This window comes from Rhea pennata, chromosome 5 (genome assembly GCF_028389875.1).
Source record: "Rhea pennata isolate bPtePen1 chromosome 5, bPtePen1.pri, whole genome shotgun sequence".
Lineage (NCBI taxonomy): Eukaryota > Metazoa > Chordata > Aves > Rheiformes > Rheidae > Rhea > Rhea pennata.
In genome coordinates, this window is record NC_084667.1 from 28,267,720 (window position 1) to 28,286,117 (window position 18,398).

The window sequence follows — 18,398 nt, forward strand, 5'->3', positions numbered from 1 at the left end:
GCAATCACTGGCCACTTCTTCTGAGTGTTCCCACATGGCACAGGGTCTGTTGGCCCAGTTGCTTCCCTTGAAGCCATGGCTAGCTCCTCCACAGCCTGGAGGGCATTAAACTTGTTCCTCAATTGCAGCTCCTCAGGAGAAGTAATAATCTTTCTCCTTCTACAAGAAGTGACCTGTTTCCAGCCTTCTTCTACAGTGCTATAATGTACCATTTCACACAGCACAGAGTCCTCCGGCAACTTCACTGCTGTGAGGGGCTGGGACTCTTGGAGCTGTATGGTCTCCAAAAATACTCTGTCTAGCTCTTGCTCATCTTCTCAGATGCTACGCAACCTACTGACTTTTTCCTATAACTCCTTTACCTGATGACACAACTCGTCAACAACGGCACACCTTCTGCAGGAATGCTTACTGTGAGCCCAGGCCTCACGGAGAGGCACCAAGCACTCCCTGCAGCCCGAGGCCTGTAGAGCTGTATCTGTTGACAGAGGGTCTGTGTGGGTGTAATCAAGGCCATGACTCTATATTTTCAAGTCTCTTTGATGGCCTCCACATGTTTGCACAATAGATAATCTATGAGTTCATTCCCACTTTAAAACAAAAATAAAAAAATAAAAAGCACACATGCACAAAAAGAAAACCCCAAACCTTGGCAGGATTTCCAAGGGATACTTCTGAAATTTATTTCTTCCGGCCTAAGTGGCTGCAACTTCCTTTCATGGATCACAAGAACCAAAGCTCTTGCTCTCCTTTCCTGCATGCTCTTTGGAGGGAAAGTGTCAGCAGCAATGTGAAGCAGGAAGGCTACTCTCCTGCTTAGCACTTCTCCTTCATAGGCCAGGTCATGCAAAGCTTCTGTGCAAGGCTTGTAGGAGCTGGTAAGGCCAGGGTGGGGAAGAGGCTGCTCGCTTTCTCACCTTGTTACAATTCTGAACCCCTACAGTGAGTCTTGGCAGTTTGTATCATCCCCTGGAGAAGTGCTGGTACATCTCCTGCATCCCTCTGGTTTGCATACTGAGCTAATGCAGCGCATACCTGCTGGATAGGGAGTAGGCCAAGTCTCTCCCACAGCAGTTCCTTCTGTTTCATTTTGCTGAGGCAGGAATTTAAATGACTCCATCTAAATAATGACAGTGCTCTCTACCATGCTGTCTGCACTGTTAAAAATAAACTTCAGGTTTGTTTCACGAGTAATCAAAATTCCTGAAAATAAACTGTAGTGAGAGAGGAAAAGCACTAAACCTCTAACCTCCATGTATCCATATGTTACATGGAGAAAGATGAATATTGCATGAAAGTAGAAGGAATTAAGTGGAAGGAATGAGATTCCTATTCTGGGTCAGAAGGGAGGGAGGAAAGGAAAGCTATTTTTAGATGCTTGTGAAGTGACTACAGCACTCTAAGTATTTGGGGCATTTCTGTGACTCTCACAGGAGTTCAGAGTGCCCTCAATACAAGCTAAAACAAATGAGTCTGTGAAAGAAGAGAATTGTTCATTAAATCCATTGATAAGAATATCCTCCTCCCTTTATATTCAAGATGCAGTGAGAGAGGAAAAAAATGCAGCCTTGACATGTCTACCTGAGTCAAGACCTCAAAATCTAAGGTCACCTCACTGAGAATAAAGAAGCAAAGGTGCAGAAAAAGGCTGAAAGAAAGAAGAAAGAGAACAGAAAATGGGAGTAAAACAAGTGAGAAATAAATAAATGCACATCCCAATATCTAATTAAGGGCAACCAGAACCCAGGTGTTCTCATGCCTCCATGTCTAGACATGGGGTTTTTAAGCAAAGCAGAGCAAAAATACCCAATGAGAACACACAGTTAGATATCCTCAGCTGAGGTCCTGACTTTACTCACCCTCCATCTGGCAGAAGCTGTCCTCTTCCCATCTAATGCAGAGGATGCTGTTCTCATTGCCAATGCACTCTCAAGTGACTGTAGTGATATACCAGGAGTTACAGCAAGCATATGCTGCTGGGAGACAGAAGGGACAACCAAGGACTTTGCCCTGAGACCTGGACCAGAATAATTAAGTTAGGACTCAATCCTCACCTTGCCTTCAGTGCTGACCAGATACCAGGATTAGCGCTAGAGGAATTGTGTATTCTCCCTAGGTGGAGCCAAATCCAGAGGAGGACGCATCCAAGTGCTTACAGCAGGTCAGATGGGATTTATCTTGTTCACAGCCACCATTTTGGTATATCTTCCCATAGCATGCCTGGAGGCTTAGTCTCCATCTGCCTCAGTCTTTTGCAGGCTAGACATGTAAGAAGCTTTGCCTTTCCAGGTATCACTTCAAGCACCATAATCCTGATCAAAGTCAGGATTATGCCATATTGTGTGCCATATTGTATGTCATACAATTTTGCTGAATGGAAAATATTGTAGGCATAAATTCTGAAGTTACTCACTTTGAAAGACGAATTTTGGATTGTGTAGTCCTTCGCAATATGAAAAATCTGCCCAGATTCCACAATACTGTTACTACTTTCTTCTGTCCACTGCACGTTTGTGTCTGTTTCTCCCATAAGTATTTTCCACAAATGGAACATGTTGTCTGCAGAATACATTATTCCTCAAAAAGAGAGAAAATAACACAGTTAAGCAAAAGTCATTGTTTCTTCTAGTTACAATCGAATATCTTATTTCACCTCTCTCAGGGGAACCAGCCTCTGTGTTAGGTGATTTATCTGTTTGGGAACTCTCCAACTCAGCCAGAGTGCAGGGTAAATAAAAGCATTATGAAATGGAAGTTAATAACCATTATGAAACCGTGACATTGGAAAGTAGTCATAAGACTTGATCAGGCATTAAAAATACATTTACCTAGATTCAAGTATGGATATGCTGTTAGAAAAAAAAGATAGGGGTTTAGTAGTATTCAGGCAGCTTGAAATACATAAAATAATGAGACTAAGCAACATTAAATTTTAAAGCTACATAGATTTTAATGAATTTATAGCTTTTGATGACTGAATTCTATTTATCACTTTGAAAAGTCAGTGACACAAGTGATGCACTTGCTCTGATCCTGCCCTGCTCCCTTAGCCAGGTGCAAGTGGCTTCTGGAGCTCACTTCTAGCTCAGATGCATGTGCAGCAATGTCACTGTAACAACAGATTTGAGCTATTTTATGCCTTAGAAAATACATTTTCCCTGCCACACTGCTAATGAGTATTCATGTTGCAGGTATCACATACAGGAGGTAAAGTAACTGTGCTCATTAGAACTCCTTAGGGTACTCTCAGAGGCTTGTTAAAGTGCTGTAGTTTAATGGATCCTGTTTGAGTTTGCAGGGATGTGGGCTCAGGCTTGGATTCGGAGGCAGTATTTGCTTCTCCACCAAGCCAGGTGGTGCTGCCTGGAGATGCCACACAGCCACCTGGGGAAGTGCCCAGGTCCACACCACGCACTGGCCCAGGCTTGGGAGCAAGAGGAAGGATAGGGAGAGCTGGCTGAAGGCTCCAGCACCCTTTCCAGCCTGCTGGGTAGTCTGTACCTGCCTGTAGGGGCAGATGGCTGCAGGGAAACCTGCATTCATTTTTGTAATGCTATTCAGCAAGCAAACATCTGATTGTGGTAGAAAATAGTAATTCTTTCAGTCTAGCTATGTGTCTTCATAATTAATTTTGTTTGAGAATAGCCAGAACATAACCTCTTTCTCTTGACTCAATCTTTCTATTGCTTTCTTCACATCCTAGCGGTGCACAGGCTTGTTAACGTCTTGGGCTCTTAATTGCTTCCACCTGAAATAACAACAATATTCACAAATCTTCTGCAGAGAAAAGACAATGAATGACATGAGCCAGCAGAGTTTAACAGAACTAGATGTAATTTCACAAAGACAAATTTACCAAAAAACAAATTGATTGGCCATTTATGTAATTGATTTAGTTACTCTGCTTCTAAGCTGTTATACTGATGTATATCTTTTCCTAGCCTGCATATGGAGTGTAATCTTTTTTTTTATTATGTATCCATACAGCAATACCCTTGACTGAAATCTCAAGGCTCTCCTGTGCTGTTTTTGTTCTTTATTTTATCTAGATGAGAAACTTTAAAAGTAGTCAGAGTTTCAAAAATTTTCATGCTTGTGGTTCACTAATACAGATAGGAAAAGGGAAACGCATTCCTCATAGATTATTAAAAGTAAAATATCCCTTTCAAATTATGATTTAAAATACCTTCCATTCTGCAATATTTTGCTGCGCTTTGTCATTAAGATTGCTTGTTATCCAGGCAAGCTCAGGGACCCTAGTTCAGATGGTGGACTGCAGGATTAATGGCAAATACAGAAATGCATAAAAATTACATTAAGTTCCTACTTGAACTAAGTCCTGAGCTTTGCTAAAATAGCTAAGAGCTTGCTTCTCTACTTCCTTCCTTTCAGAATGTGAGTACTGGGGCTCGGACTTGCAGCTTCCTGAACTGCCTTTTGAAGAAGCCTTGTGCAATGATGAAAGCGCGTACAAGTGGCTGTGCACCCTAAAGAAAGTAGGAATTGTGCTACTGACAGGAGCCCCTACTAGGCAGGGAGAGCTGGTTAAACTTGGCCAAAGGATTGGTTTCCTGCGTCTCACATTTTATGGGTGAGTCTTTTGGTTTTGTTTTTTTTTTCATGTCCTTGCTTTGCCAGCTGCGTGGTCACCTTGGATATATTTCATTTCAGGTTGCTGGACCTTGTTGTGGACTAATTTATTAAAATAGGATGAACATTTTTGTTATCTGCACCTTAGAAAACATGATGTAAATTAAACATCCTGTATAAGAGGATTGCTTTATTGTCACAGGCAGGATATGTAATGAAGAGCAGCAGCAGCAACAACTGCTGAGAAAAGAAAAAATGCCTGAAAACAGATGCCAAATACAAGATAACTACAAGACAGCCCTCCTTGTCTATACCATGGAACAAAATGAAGCAAGTCCTCAGTCACGCTCCCTGCTGAAGTGAGGGAGCGTATTTGTACTGAATGTTTTCTTAGCCTGAATTCCAGCCCAGCAAATAGCTAAAACTCAGGTGAAGTTATTGTCTCTGAGAAGAATCTTTCTTTGTGCTATTATACTTCTTATTAAGCCTTATTACAACATCTGCATTTTATCAAAGGAAAGTACTTCCATAATTAACTATGGAAAATGATGTCGTTGATGACACTGCTGGCTTTCAGGCTTCCTAAAGAAGTTCTGAAAGGCAGAAAATTAGCTATTGTGACACAATAGCAGCTTCTAGCAGTGCAGAAGTTGCTTCTGATCTGATTTCCATCATTTTTATGCTACTTTCTGCCCCTCTAGCTACAGGGCTCTGTTCTTAGCTAAACTTAGGTATACTGCTGCTCTCAGGCACACTCACACATGAGCCCTGAAATTAAGTTACATGAATACAGAGAGGAGGAGCTTGCACCTTAAATATGTATTTCATATATATGAACAAAGCCTGCTATGCTTTTCTTTCTTACTCTGTTTCAATATTTCTGAAAAAAATATTTCATGATTCAAATCTATGTCAATCCAAACCTCACTAAGTCAGAAAGTTGCTAAGTTAGGAATCATTCACTAATGTATGGTCATTCTGGGTTTGCATCTGAGAAGTGTTTTCCTCACTTGGGCTGTGGCTTATTAACAGATCATACATTAGTCCATTTGTCAGCACCTCTAGTGGAGAGCAACAGCAACAACAAAGAGTATTATTTTGAGATAACTACTAATTTGATTTTACAAGTTTCACCAAAGAAAATGTGCTGCAATAAGAGAGAAGCAAAACCCACTATTCTGCGTATTAGCCTCCATTAGGAACCTGGCAGTTTACTTCAAAACTAACAAGAGCTCAGCAAGAAACCGGTGTGGACATGGCCATATTTCCCTTGATAAAATATGAACTATAGCCGCCTAATTGCACTTCTTAGGTTGCAAGTCAGCCGTTTTTTGCAAGAGTTTTCCCCACTTAAAATACGGAAAGCTGGCTCAAGAGGTCTCTTTGAAATTAGCAGAGATGTAAGTAAACTCACAGCACATAGAATAGTTAGCCTGTGAGAATTATATTATTTTAAAAGACTTTTTCCATTGTCATCCAAAAAGAGGGCATGGAGGGAATAACTGCTTTAAAATACCAAGAATATTATAAAACTTGTTTTGTCAGTTCCAGAAGCCAAGATAAATATTTTATATATTTAAAGAAAAAATGTATAATGTGCATGATGTTAAGATAATGTCCTTTCATTTAGTTCCCCCCACCTTTCTACTTACTGAGATAGAAGGAAAAGTGATTTTCAAACATAACTAGGATTCCGTCATGTTAATCCTACTGAAACTGGCAGGAACAAAATCCCCTAATCCATTTGGAAACCTCATCCAAGGAGAGTAAATATTTTCTGCAGTTAAACGCGTTCCTAATGTCAAGCACTTGTCTTTGGCAGACCATTATATATCTCATTTTTAAAAGTGCATCATTTTAATAATGGTATCGCTTTCCGTTTCTGTTTTGATATGATTTTAATAACAGACAATAGGAAATTCTTAAGGACATCAATTTCTGAATGTATCTTAGGGTGTTTCACAGCTCTGCCAGGTGTCTGAAGGAAGATGAAACATTTGTTCTTCTCCTATCTGGGCAGCAGTGTGAAACTGTACAGCTATTTTGACAGTTCAAAACAAATACAGCAAGCTCCAAGTAACAAACAGTTCTGGTTCCTTGTTAAAGCATACTGATAAAGGAAAATGTGGAACATCTACACAATACCCCAGAAAAAGCAAATCAGCAAGGAAGTTCTAACATATATAATGGATTTGCACTTGGGTTACAATAGGACTTTTAAGAGCTTTCATAAGTTACATTCAGCAAATGACTGAATTTAGAAGTTCCTAGATCCTAAAACTAGAAATTATCTTTAGATCTTTCTTACTAAAATTCTTCACGACTGCCCACTATGTTTACCTGTTATCCATAGACTGGGCCCTGTAACATTTTTTTCACTAAGACATTCAAAAGTTTTTGATGTTATCTCAGCAGTCTCAAAAGATGAAAGAATCTCTTAGCAGTCTGTCTTTTTATCATCCTTGCTGTTTAAAATTACTGCCAATTATCTATTTGAATTTTTATTACTTCAGCATCCAACTTGTGATTGCTATTGCATCTTCTGTACTACATTAAGGGACTCTCTTCAAAATCTCTTAAATGTATAAATGTGCATTGACTATTAAGGTATATTTTACTTGAGTAAGTCCAGCTAATGAAAGATTCAGACTACACTAACAGACTTAACAGTTTATCAGTTGTGTCATCAGAACATTTTCTTATTAAAAACCCAAGCCTCGAGTCTCAATGACTCTTGCCTATTAGGATTATAAACAGTAATATTAAATGAATGCTTTCATTGTCAAAAGTCAGCTTGAATGAATATTTTTGGTGTTTTTAAAGATGGTTTCAATCAAAATAATTTGTCTGGACGAGTTCTGAGTCTTTGATACATGAAACACATTTTAACACAGATCACACACTATGAAGAGCCTCCCCCCCATTTCTGTTCCATACCAGCTCTTGGCTGAGGTTTGGCCTCAGTCCACTCTGTCTGAGCAAATATTTTTTAGAAGTGCTTTCACTGCAGCACAGTTTAAATCAGTTTTACTATTTTGTGTTGATTAAACCTTATTCTTATATGTTTATTTAAGTCTTGGGGTCTACAGTAAAGGAAGGTAATTGGCTAGGACATTGCATCATGAATGAAAGGAAGAAAGTTTGCAAGTCTCTTTGTTTTTTCAAAATGTATTTGTTAATTCATTTATATATTGGTAAAGATGCAGAAAGAGAATTTCAGCATTACCAAAGTTTTCCAGTTGACCAGTAATTCTGCATTTGAAAGAAAACATAGGAATATTTCAGTAGTTTGATTTGAGATTTTTGTTTTGTTTTTCTTTTTAAATTCACCTGGAGTATTTGGAAATTCTGAAATTTGTTTTACATCATGCTAAATAAACCACCATAGTTAAGTTTACTCTAGATCATCTGATAGTTGTTAAGTATGTTTCTATGATTGGGTTGAATTGGCCTTATATTAAAATCTGAAGAACATGAGGTCAAAGAAAGTGTGAAATTCAAAGAGCAGTTTTGCAGACTAGTCTGGATTTCAAGTAACAAAAAACAGCTCTGTCACATAGTGCCTTCAACAACTTATCTACAGAGCAGTATCTAATAAAAATAAAAATAAATAAATAATAATTAAAAAAAAAGCCTATCCACCAATACTAAAGGAAACGTGCAGTTATAAAAGAGGTGGATTGGTAGTATGAACGTTGTATCACACACAGAGCCCAGACTTTCTGTGGAAAAAAGAAACTGTTGAACACATGTTTGTTGTCAGAACAGGTTGCCAGCTTGCAAGGAGAGAAAGTAACTGTATACTCATAATGGCAAGCTGGCTGAGAAGTCAGAGCCAGCCTGCGCTGAGCTGGATTTTGGGCAAGTGTCCCAAAGCTTGGCTTTCATTTTTCCAAATCAGAACATTGTTTAGCTGTCTCAAAGACATTGTGCAAGGGTTCCTTTCTTAAGCCTGTATAATAAAAGTATACACATTAAAAATAATGGTCATAGTAACACAAAGGTAAGCTTCCAGAATTGTACAGCTTAGTTATCCTCCAAAGGATGCATACAAGAAGAGCTTATTATTTGGTATACGTACCTTGACTCAAAGCTTATTCAAGTCATTATTATGAGACACCCTGCCCATGACAACATTGGGTGAAGTTTATGGGAAAAATGTTATGTCAACAAGTGTCATCCATTTGCAGACCTAACTGAGATACGTTTTTTGAGCATTTAGTCCTCAATGCATTGTAAATTCTTATAGGTTTATTTTTTCTCTCTGTTTAAAAGGAGTCTCCCTCATCACAAAAACTGTAAAATAAAAAGTTGGGTTGCAAAATATTAAATCTCAAAATAGCTGCTGTCTTGCTGCAAATAAGTCTCCTTTCTCCCTATCATGCATGCACACACATACAGGCACACGTATTGCAACAAAACATATTTAGCAATGTTCAGCTGCTCTCATCACCCTCCTGGTGATGTTAATGATTAATATTTTGAAATATTTTATTAGATGAGTCTTTGAACCAGAGGTTGTCCTGCTAAAAGGGAGAGGGGACACAGAATTTATCAAGCATTGGAAAATACAAGCATAACTATTGTGTTGAAATTGTGAATGAACTTTAACTTGGTCCTCCATGTTAGAGTGACTTGCATGTTATGTTGGCTTTAATGGTTTAAGAACTGATCCATAAATACTTTTAAAAAATTTAGGTCACAAAAATAGTTTCAGATGTTTTAATGCAAATTTTTATGAAGTGGCAGCATGCTAAACATATCAGAAAACAGCTACAGAATTGTGTTCAAGTGGCTTAATAAACCAGGGTTTGTTAAATGTGTAATTCCTTATGCAAAATGTTGAAAAATACTTTATTTAATGATTTTGGCTTATTTTTTGATTTTCATGTGATTTTTTTTCCACAAATATTTTCTAAGGAGCAAGTTTTTTTGTTTTGGTGCCATTTATACATACCATTATATACCCCCCCACACACCATTATATATATATAGAATTCAGTCTAAAAATGCTACAGATGAGAAAATTGTTCTGTCTCCATAGTACCTTTTCTCCAAAAATAACTTGTTATATCTTCAGATATGAATAACTTCAGCAGGTTATTATAGCATCTGGTCTTAATGTTCTTGCATACTCCTTGCAGTAGCAAAAACACTATTGAGTTTCAGTCTTAAAAGCAGACTCTAGACCAGCATTTTTCAATCCTTCTCTTCACCTCTAACACAGAAGTTCATTTATTACTCACATACAATTCTGAGGTTTTTTTTTACAACTGTAATAAAATAATAATTGTTGGTAATTCCCCTACTATTTCACTAGCAGCCAAATGCAAGACCTACCAAATACTGTAAATAAAAAGATAAAATTAAAACTGGCAAGCTTGCCAAATAAAACAAATACCTCAAGTGGGCCATGAATTTTCATTAAAATGTAATAGTAATGAATACTGCCCTGACAAATGGAAAAAACACAAGCATTTTTCTTGCATGGATGCCTAGTACATGCTATGAAATGTGTCATTACTAGGGAAAATTAAACATTATCTGTATCAGCATATAACAACATCAAGGGATTTTCAGATTAACCTTTTTCTTTATTACATTACTGCGACATAACTATATTAACAAGTTGTCAAGTCATATTACAATTTATTTCTCAAGTCTTCTGCCCTAGAACTTGTGCTTCTCCTCTACTCCAAAACCTTATTTAAGGCTTGCGGTGGCGTGAAGGGCTTCCTTTGTGTCCCTCATAATCTGTGTGCAGTAGTTGGTCTGCACCTCTCGAAAGGCTTGGCTTCCCAAACCTCTTTGTGAAAGAGACTTAGGGTTTTGTAATAAACACATCAGATGATTTAAGTGTGACTTCAGTTCCTAATGCAACCACGTTCCAAAGTTAAAGATGCAACGAACGGACCAGTTTTCTGCTCTGGAACGCTGAGCTCATGTTTTTACTTAATGAAAAAAATTGCTACACTCAGTTGGTACCAAATATCCTGCTACGTAGCCTGTGCAACTGATGTTGAAATCTGACTCTCATTACTAAACCATAAACCCTCGCAGCCTGCTTTGCTCTCCTCTCCCCGGGACTAGAGTCCTCTGACATTGTCCACATTTTCATCCTTCACTTCTTGGGCTCTTAATGTTAACAGCCCTCCCTGCGACTTTACTCTTTACTTTAGCTCAGTTAATGCCTCAACCAAGTAAGGTTCATTTTTTCTTATTTAGCATAGTTGCTATGCTAAATATTACTCCTAGAATAAAAGTGTTTGCATACTGTATGTAAATCGTTTTTGTCTACACATTCTTCAGCTCCTTATTTTAAGTACTGTTAGGAAGTAATACTTGACACACACCACCTGCAAAATGTAATATATTCAGTCTGTAATAATTCACAAGGGAAAATGAGTTTCTTATTTTTCTTTTAAATTATTCATGCTCCTATGATTACATGGACTGTGTATGGTAACTTACACTTTCCCAGAAATATGTCTGGATCTATATCATGTATTTGCTGAGAACTGTCCTCGATCATGTAAATCCTGTGCAAACAAAAAATGTTATTCTTGGTCTTAAATTCTCCTGCCTGATGTGTTACTTGAAACAGATTTTGATTGTGCTGCGATTAGGTATATTCATGTCTGTTATATAACTAAGTTGGGGTAGGGGATTGATTTTGTTTTGGGTTTGGAGTTTTGAGGGGGTTTCTTTGTGGTTTTTTTTGTTTGTTTTGTTTTGCAATTGTCAGTAAACTTTCTTACTGAATTTTGTCAGATTTCAAGACAGATAAACTATAGTAAGCCCAAATGGGGCTAATTCTGAAAAAGAATATCAGAGAAAGGGAAGAAGTTCCAAAGTCTTTCATCAAGACATTTTCCTTTAACGGCAAATATGCAACTCACAGCAAATAGCTCACTGCAAAGGTTACTCTGTATTTTTCCAAGATCATTAAGCTTTAAAATTATTTTTTTGGGGAAAAATTCATAGCTTTAACAATTTCATATTTCATTGATAACATACTCTGGCAGGAAAAAATGGAAAGTTGATAATGAAAAGGTACCTCTTTATTAGTTTCTTCGTCGGATCTTTGCCTTCAGCAAAGTACCACCTCTGGCAAAGGAAAGCTGTCAGTCTTCTAGGAAGAGCATCGTGGTCCCATGTTCCTCTGCACGCTCGGTGGCTAGCGTGAATCTAAGGCTGGTTAAAACAGAATTGCCAGCTTTGCTGAAATACTTCATCTTTGCTGTGGAGGACACTGCCAAATCATTTCCTTGTAATTTTACAGCATTTTAATGTTCATCAGGGGTGGAATAGCTCTTTTCATTGTGATTTCGTAGTGTGTGCTGTCTGGTGTATTGGCTGGCTGTTTTAATGTGTTTTGTCTGTTCCCTTTCATTATAAAGACCAACTTGGCAAGTGCAAGACAAAACAGATGCTAACAATGTGGCTTATACAAGTGGGAAGCTAAGTTTTCACACTGATTACCCTGTTCTACAGCATCCACCTGGGGTAAGAGGAACCTACCATATTTTCCACAATGCAGACAAGGCAAGGGAATTGTTCCTATAGTGTGACATATGAATTAGAGTAAGGTTAGTTCTGGTGACTCTGAATTTTGGTTTAAAGGAGCAATACAAAAATATAGATATTAGTCTGTATCTAAAAATAAATACATGTGTAAGCAATGTATACATATCATATAAGTTCTGCATAACACCATAAATTTGTGTCCCATAATTTTTAAATAGAAGCCCACAAAGTATTGAGAATTTTTCCATAGGGGAAAGAGAGCATTAGGGTCCTGTATGCATTTTTGAGACTGCTTTCATTTTATTGAAGAAGTTGGGTGCCTAAATGCTAGAGCCAAGCTGTGAAGCTGTAGGACAAGTCTGCTCAACTCAGGAGGTAAACAAATCAGAGGAAATGTGGTTAAGATGTTATATTCTCTCTTTTACTAACTCAAAAACATTAGACACTTAGTCACCCTTTCATAACAGATGAGACAGGGGCTTTCTGTAAAGCTGGAAAACCACCACTTTAATCACAGGAAATATATTCTCACCTCGTCACTATCATATCAAATCCTAATCCAGATAATTCATCAGAGATCTGAAAAGCAAGATGAGCATGTACAAAGGAGCAAAGATAATCCTGTGGAAGTTTGCATCTCTAACCTTCATAACTTCAACTTCCCCTTCTGAAGTTTTTTGGATATTTTGTATCAGTTGCTTCTATAATTAAACAAAACACTTACGTGATTTGTCTGTGAGTAAGTGCCAAATATTTCAAACTAACATTACCTGTTAAACTCATTTAGGTGCTATTCATTAATGTGGAATAAGAATATGGCTTCATTGCTAGGGAACAGATGTGAATTAGCTCACTATCTTGTCTGTGCCAAAGTTCACATACCACTGTAAAACATTAGAAAATGAGCCTAACCTTTTCATACAAAATGCTTGTATGAAATAAAAATGCGGAAGCACTTTGTTTTTTAACATTGTCTAGATGTTTTCTTAATTTTTCTGGTTATTACAATATTTGAACACTTAAGATATTTAATAAAAAAATCTGAAATAATGTTTGCAAATGGATGATGGTTAGTTTCCTATAAAAATAGCTTCAGGATTGCCTAGGTTTTGATCTTGCAACTGTTTTTCCAAGGGATGTCCTAAAACAAAGTCATTATTAGATCTCATAAAAGCACTAGCTCCCTAGAACATGAAGCTACGTTCTCATTTGAACTAAATGCTCCCTTTGAAGCTTTCTGCAGGGCCAGTTCACCACAAAGGACGTTCGAGCCCTGTTTGACCTCACGTGGAGAGGAGGCAGGTTGCACTGCTTAAGGAGAGCACAGGTTGCCTCGTGCTGCCTGTACGGGCTGCCTACCCAGCCTTGTGTCGACCGGAGCAAGCGCGACCCACAGGAGGGCAGAGAGCTGCTTCACTGCAAGAATAAACTATCTTTTATCCTTTCCGGGAAAGGAGATTAGAGGAGTAGTAATTTGGTGAATTACTATTCCTAAAATATGCAAAAAGGAGACTGGTGCAAACTCTATCCTCTCTTCCTCCTCCTCTGTTTTATTTTCTCCCAGAAAAATGGTCTCAGAAATAAAGTTTTGAGGTTTTAATGGAGGCTGTGTTGGTATGAGGAAGAGATTTTGTTTAGTTACACCGAGACAAAATGTTACACTTTGCATAATCCTGAACTTTTTAATTTTGACTACCTAGGTCAGTAATTCAGATTTAAACTCTGTTTTCTGTTGCACCAATGTAGACTTCTTGCTCAATCTTGCCCAACTTCTTAACTTTATATATATATATATATATATATATATATATATATATATATTGTGAAGTGAAATTAAACTTTCTTAATCCTATTTTATTATAGAGATCCTGGGCCTGTTGCCTTCCACGAGCCACGTTTTCCTCTTGTGAGCAGATAATTGACAATGACTTTAGTTTCTGCAAGAGAAAAATAATCTTCTTTGTGGAGATAAGGAGGGAGACTGTACTGCATTTAAAATTATATGACCACAGTGAACAGTGATTCAGAAAAGAAAAAAGTGACCCCAGAGCTTTGCAGTTGACTCACAGGAAATAAACAGAGATCTCAAGTAACAGAAGATATCCCAAATGAGATGGCTTTAAAAACATGATACTTTGATTTTATGCCTTTGTGATAATGGTGTCAGACAGCTGTGAAACTGCAGTAATGCAAACTCCATGTTTCACTTAAAAAAAAAAAAAAAAAAAGATATGAGGGATGATGCTAATGAAATGTTAAATATGCAAGCTAATTCTTGTAATGAGCTGTCACTTCATTACAGGTTCAGTTTCTTCACTGTATAAAGCAAACAGCTGCAGGAGGTGAAAGTGAAGTTGTAGATGGATTTCATGTAGCCAACAAGCTGAAGAAACAAAATCCTCAAGCATTTCGGATCCTGTCCTCTACTGCCATAGACTATACAGATGTTGGAGTCGACTACTGTGATTTTGCTATGCAATGCAAACAAAGGATCATAGAGTGAGTAGGTTCAAAAACACAATTACGTTGGGAAAAAAAAATGGTAAAAATGGTGCATCGTGGACTGCATGTGGGTAGGAGACGGTCCATTCCTGCCACCTTGTGGGGAGACCCGGTTTGGACTCGGTCCCCGCCGCCTTGTCCTGCGCACCCGGTGCAGCGGCTGCCTTTGCAGCTGCGCTCTAGGCCCTGGGCATCCGCGCCCTGCCGACGAGAGGGCGTAACTGGAAGCTTTCCGATTAAAGAACTGTATTATAAACATCTCAAATTTAAATGCTCCTAATCACTTCTGTATTTAAAAAGTTTACGATTCAGCATCCAAAGTACGTAGAATTAAGTGTGTTAAGTATACACTTCCTTGTGATCCTCACAGCTCCTGCTTAGAAGGAATTTGCTCCTCAAATTCCAACGCAGTAGCAGGCTAGAACGAAGGAACTGCGTGCCGTGGGAGCACCCCTCGGCACAACGTTGCATCTCACTGGAGAAGCGCAGTGCAATTTCACAGGAGACTTCCATTGCTCTTTAACCACGGTAAAACGTTTCGGTAACAACACAGTAACGCTTCCCCCTCTGTCTCACAGCACAGATGGCAGCGGCCGAGCCGTTCGCATCAATTATAATAACGCAACAAGAGACACTGTGTTTGACGTACCAGCTGAGAACGTGCAGCCATTTTATGCAGCTCTAAAGGAATTTGATGATTTATTAAACAGCACTGAACACAAGTTTACTTACAAGATGAAACCAGGTCAGTGAGTGAAATGCTTCTGTTTGCAATGATTTTTCACATGCTTTTCCTGATAGTCAACACACTTGGGCAGGTAGCATTATTCTGGTAGTGAAAGGAAATTTCAGTCCTTTTATCACCTATTTCATTTCATACTGTAATCTTACAGTCATTTCACACATGCCTTCTGCTATTCTTAAACTACAAAGGAAAAAAAAGGGGTGGAGGGATGCATGCTGTACTGAATAGTCCAGTGTATCTTATATGACATTGAAAACCCATATGAAATAGGAAATTTTAAGTTCTCGTATCAATAGCTCCACAGTTAGGAAATGCCAGATGTAAGGCTACAGTGCCATCGTAATTCAGTGTCTGCTCATGAAATGATCCATAACAACATATTTTTTCCTCTGTTTCATTTGATGCAGAGTACAGACGTTATGCAAAATGCTATGGCTTTCATTATGACACTTCAACTTGCTAGTAGGGCAACATCACAGTTGCTGTTGGAATTTCAAAACATCTAGAAAATGATGCAGATACATTATGGTGAAAGAAGCTGAACACCACTCTAGGGAGTTCAGTTGTCTTTTGTGCTTAGACGCTGAATGCCTGCATAATGCTAGATGACTTATGAAAATCCAGGGCTGTTAGGCTGCTTTTTCTGAGCAGCTTGTGCAAGATATCTGGAGGCAGATTTGCAGAAGTGCTAAGTGCTCTCAACTCCAGCTGTAATGGTACAAGGCTGTGCTCTGAACATAAAACATGCTGGAAAAAATGCCCTTTCCTCTTTAAAAGTCAATCTTTGAATATATTTAACAGCTTTGGCCTTAATCTCTGTTCTTTCTAAGTATCTAGAAGTATTAATAATTTCTCATCTCAGAGATGTTACAAAAGTAAATTAATTAATGTATCTGACTACCTCGCATACTACAATGTAAGTACCTTGAAAATGTCTATGAGGAAATTAATCACTCTCTATTGGGAACATGCAGTAAAACAAATTATAAGAGCACATAATAAATGGTAAAATTAGTACTGTACATAACATTGGTACCATCTATCCCATCAATTAATGCACAAAAGAGTGGTAGAGGGGAGAGAGAGAAGGAAAGAAATAGTACAAGATTATGTAATCAGAGGTTTATCGTAATGGTGGCACAAACGGGAGAAAAACTGAAATGACAAGCCAGCTTAATTATGTCATTTCCTAACTTTTGATGGCTTGATTTTGTACTCTTAAGATTCTTCTAACAAGGATAGCAACACAGGGGCGTACAATATAGGAAGTGCCAGAGTGATCCAGTGAGATTTCTTCTAGTGACCTTGGGCCCTCGTCCTTCCCGAGGATCCCTGCGGCCGCCGCTGTGCTGGCGGCGAGCTTTTGCCCACGGGGATTCCCAGTGCATCGCGCTTCCCACCGCTGGTGCCTGCCAGCTGCCAGCTGGGCAAGTCAGCAGCCCTTGGCTCGGCCCCGCTTACGGACGCCTGGCTCAGCCCCGTATCCTGCATCACCCCTGTGCTTCAACACGGTTTCTTCCAAATGGAAAATACATGGATCAATCAAGAAAATTTCAAATAAAAGGCAACTTATTGTAGTATATGTTATTTAGGTCTCATCTTTCTCACACAACTTCAGCAGACTCTATTTCTCCATACTTCCTGGCATCTAGGAAGAAACATTCAGTGTCTTTTACTGGCAGATGCTCTTTTTAATCAGTCTCCTTCTTATAAAGAAGCTTTTCTAATTGTTTTATCTAAGATATCCCAGCTGGTTTCTTCGCACTCTGTCTGTAGGATAAGCCAAACTCCTGGTTATACAACAAAAGACGTAGAGTTCAAAAGGGTCCTGCCTTCTCCCTCTGAGGATGAGCAGCTAAATTAAAGCTGCTGTAGAGTCCCTGTGTGCTTGCAGAGATCTCCCTTCTGAGCTATTGGAAATTATCACTCCCTAACTGTTGACACAAATCTGCCCCAACGTTATCTATTTGAAGGAATGAAGCACGCCATAGCGAATATTAAACTTTGTGCAATCTTGTTACAGGGGACATAATAACATTTGATAACTGGCGCCTGCTTCATGGTCGCCGAAGCTACCAGTCGGGAGCCACAGTGACTCGCCACCTGGAGGGGGCCTACGCAGACTGGGACGTGGTCATGTCCAGGCTCCGGCTCCTGCGGAAGAAGCTCCTGGACACGACTGAGCTTCCTTCTGACTAGAAGGAGCAAAAACTAGACTATCTACCCTTTAAAAAGGCAAAGAAAAATACCCAATATATTTTGTTTCCAGAAACCAACATCAAGAAAATATTTTTGAGTTCCATAAGCCTTTAAGAATCCCTATTCATAACAATTTAAGATTTATCTATGCCCTAACCTTTGAACCTATAAAAGCATTGCTACCTCAGTTAATTCATTTGCTTTTTGATCTTGGAAGTAGTTTTGCATGTTGCTATCAGTTTATAGGGCTGATGGGGTATCAGAACACCTTGATTTACTGTAACAAATATATCTATGCTCCCTAGAAAGCTTTTCAGAGAAGCATTCTGTATTGCATAAATAATAACCAAACTTCATTATCAAAAAAAATAATCACTGCTTTGGAGTTATTTCTGTACGGTCACCTTGCTAGATGGAGCCACACTTTAATAAAAAGTTCTCCTTATTCAACAGATGTTTTCTTGTGTATATTCCAATTTACAGATTATTACTATCACAGCAACAAATTACCTTTACTATACTTCTAGTCCCATAAGCCCAGAACCATTAAACCGTCTGAGAATGTCATATTATTTTTCCTCTGCATTATGAATAGAAATAAATCTCAGTGTAGAGGCTGCAGATAGGGTTGGCTGCTGTGCATAGATGTAATGAAGGTCTTCAGAGCAGGCAGACTTCTGAATTTGGGAAGAGGAATGCTAATTCCATTTTACAACAAGAAATGACCCAGCACAAAAAGTCAGTTATTGACTCAGCATCTAACAGAGAAGCAAGGATTGAACCTAGATCCACATTTGATACATCAAATACAGGAGCACACCTTTGATAAACTTGT

The 18,398-nt window shown here is 38.5% G+C and overlaps 1 protein-coding gene across 4 annotated transcripts in view; it reads left to right on the forward strand.

Annotated features, from left to right (window-relative positions):
- Nucleotides 1-18,015, forward strand: part of BBOX1 (gamma-butyrobetaine hydroxylase 1) — a 50,271-nt gene extending 32,256 nt beyond the window's left edge. For all 4 annotated transcript variants that reach the window (XM_062577634.1, XM_062577638.1, XM_062577637.1 and 1 more), the window contains exons 4-8: nucleotides 4,393-4,591; nucleotides 11,991-12,096; nucleotides 14,420-14,616; nucleotides 15,198-15,364; nucleotides 17,388-18,015. In XM_062577634.1, the coding sequence (XP_062433618.1) occupies nucleotides 4,393-4,591; nucleotides 11,991-12,096; nucleotides 14,420-14,616; nucleotides 15,198-15,364; nucleotides 17,388-17,563 (845 nt within the window). In that variant the 3' untranslated portion in view covers nucleotides 17,564-18,015. The remainder of the gene's footprint in view (nucleotides 1-4,392; nucleotides 4,592-11,990; nucleotides 12,097-14,419; nucleotides 14,617-15,197; nucleotides 15,365-17,387) is intronic.
- Nucleotides 18,016-18,398: the final 383 nt, after the last annotated feature.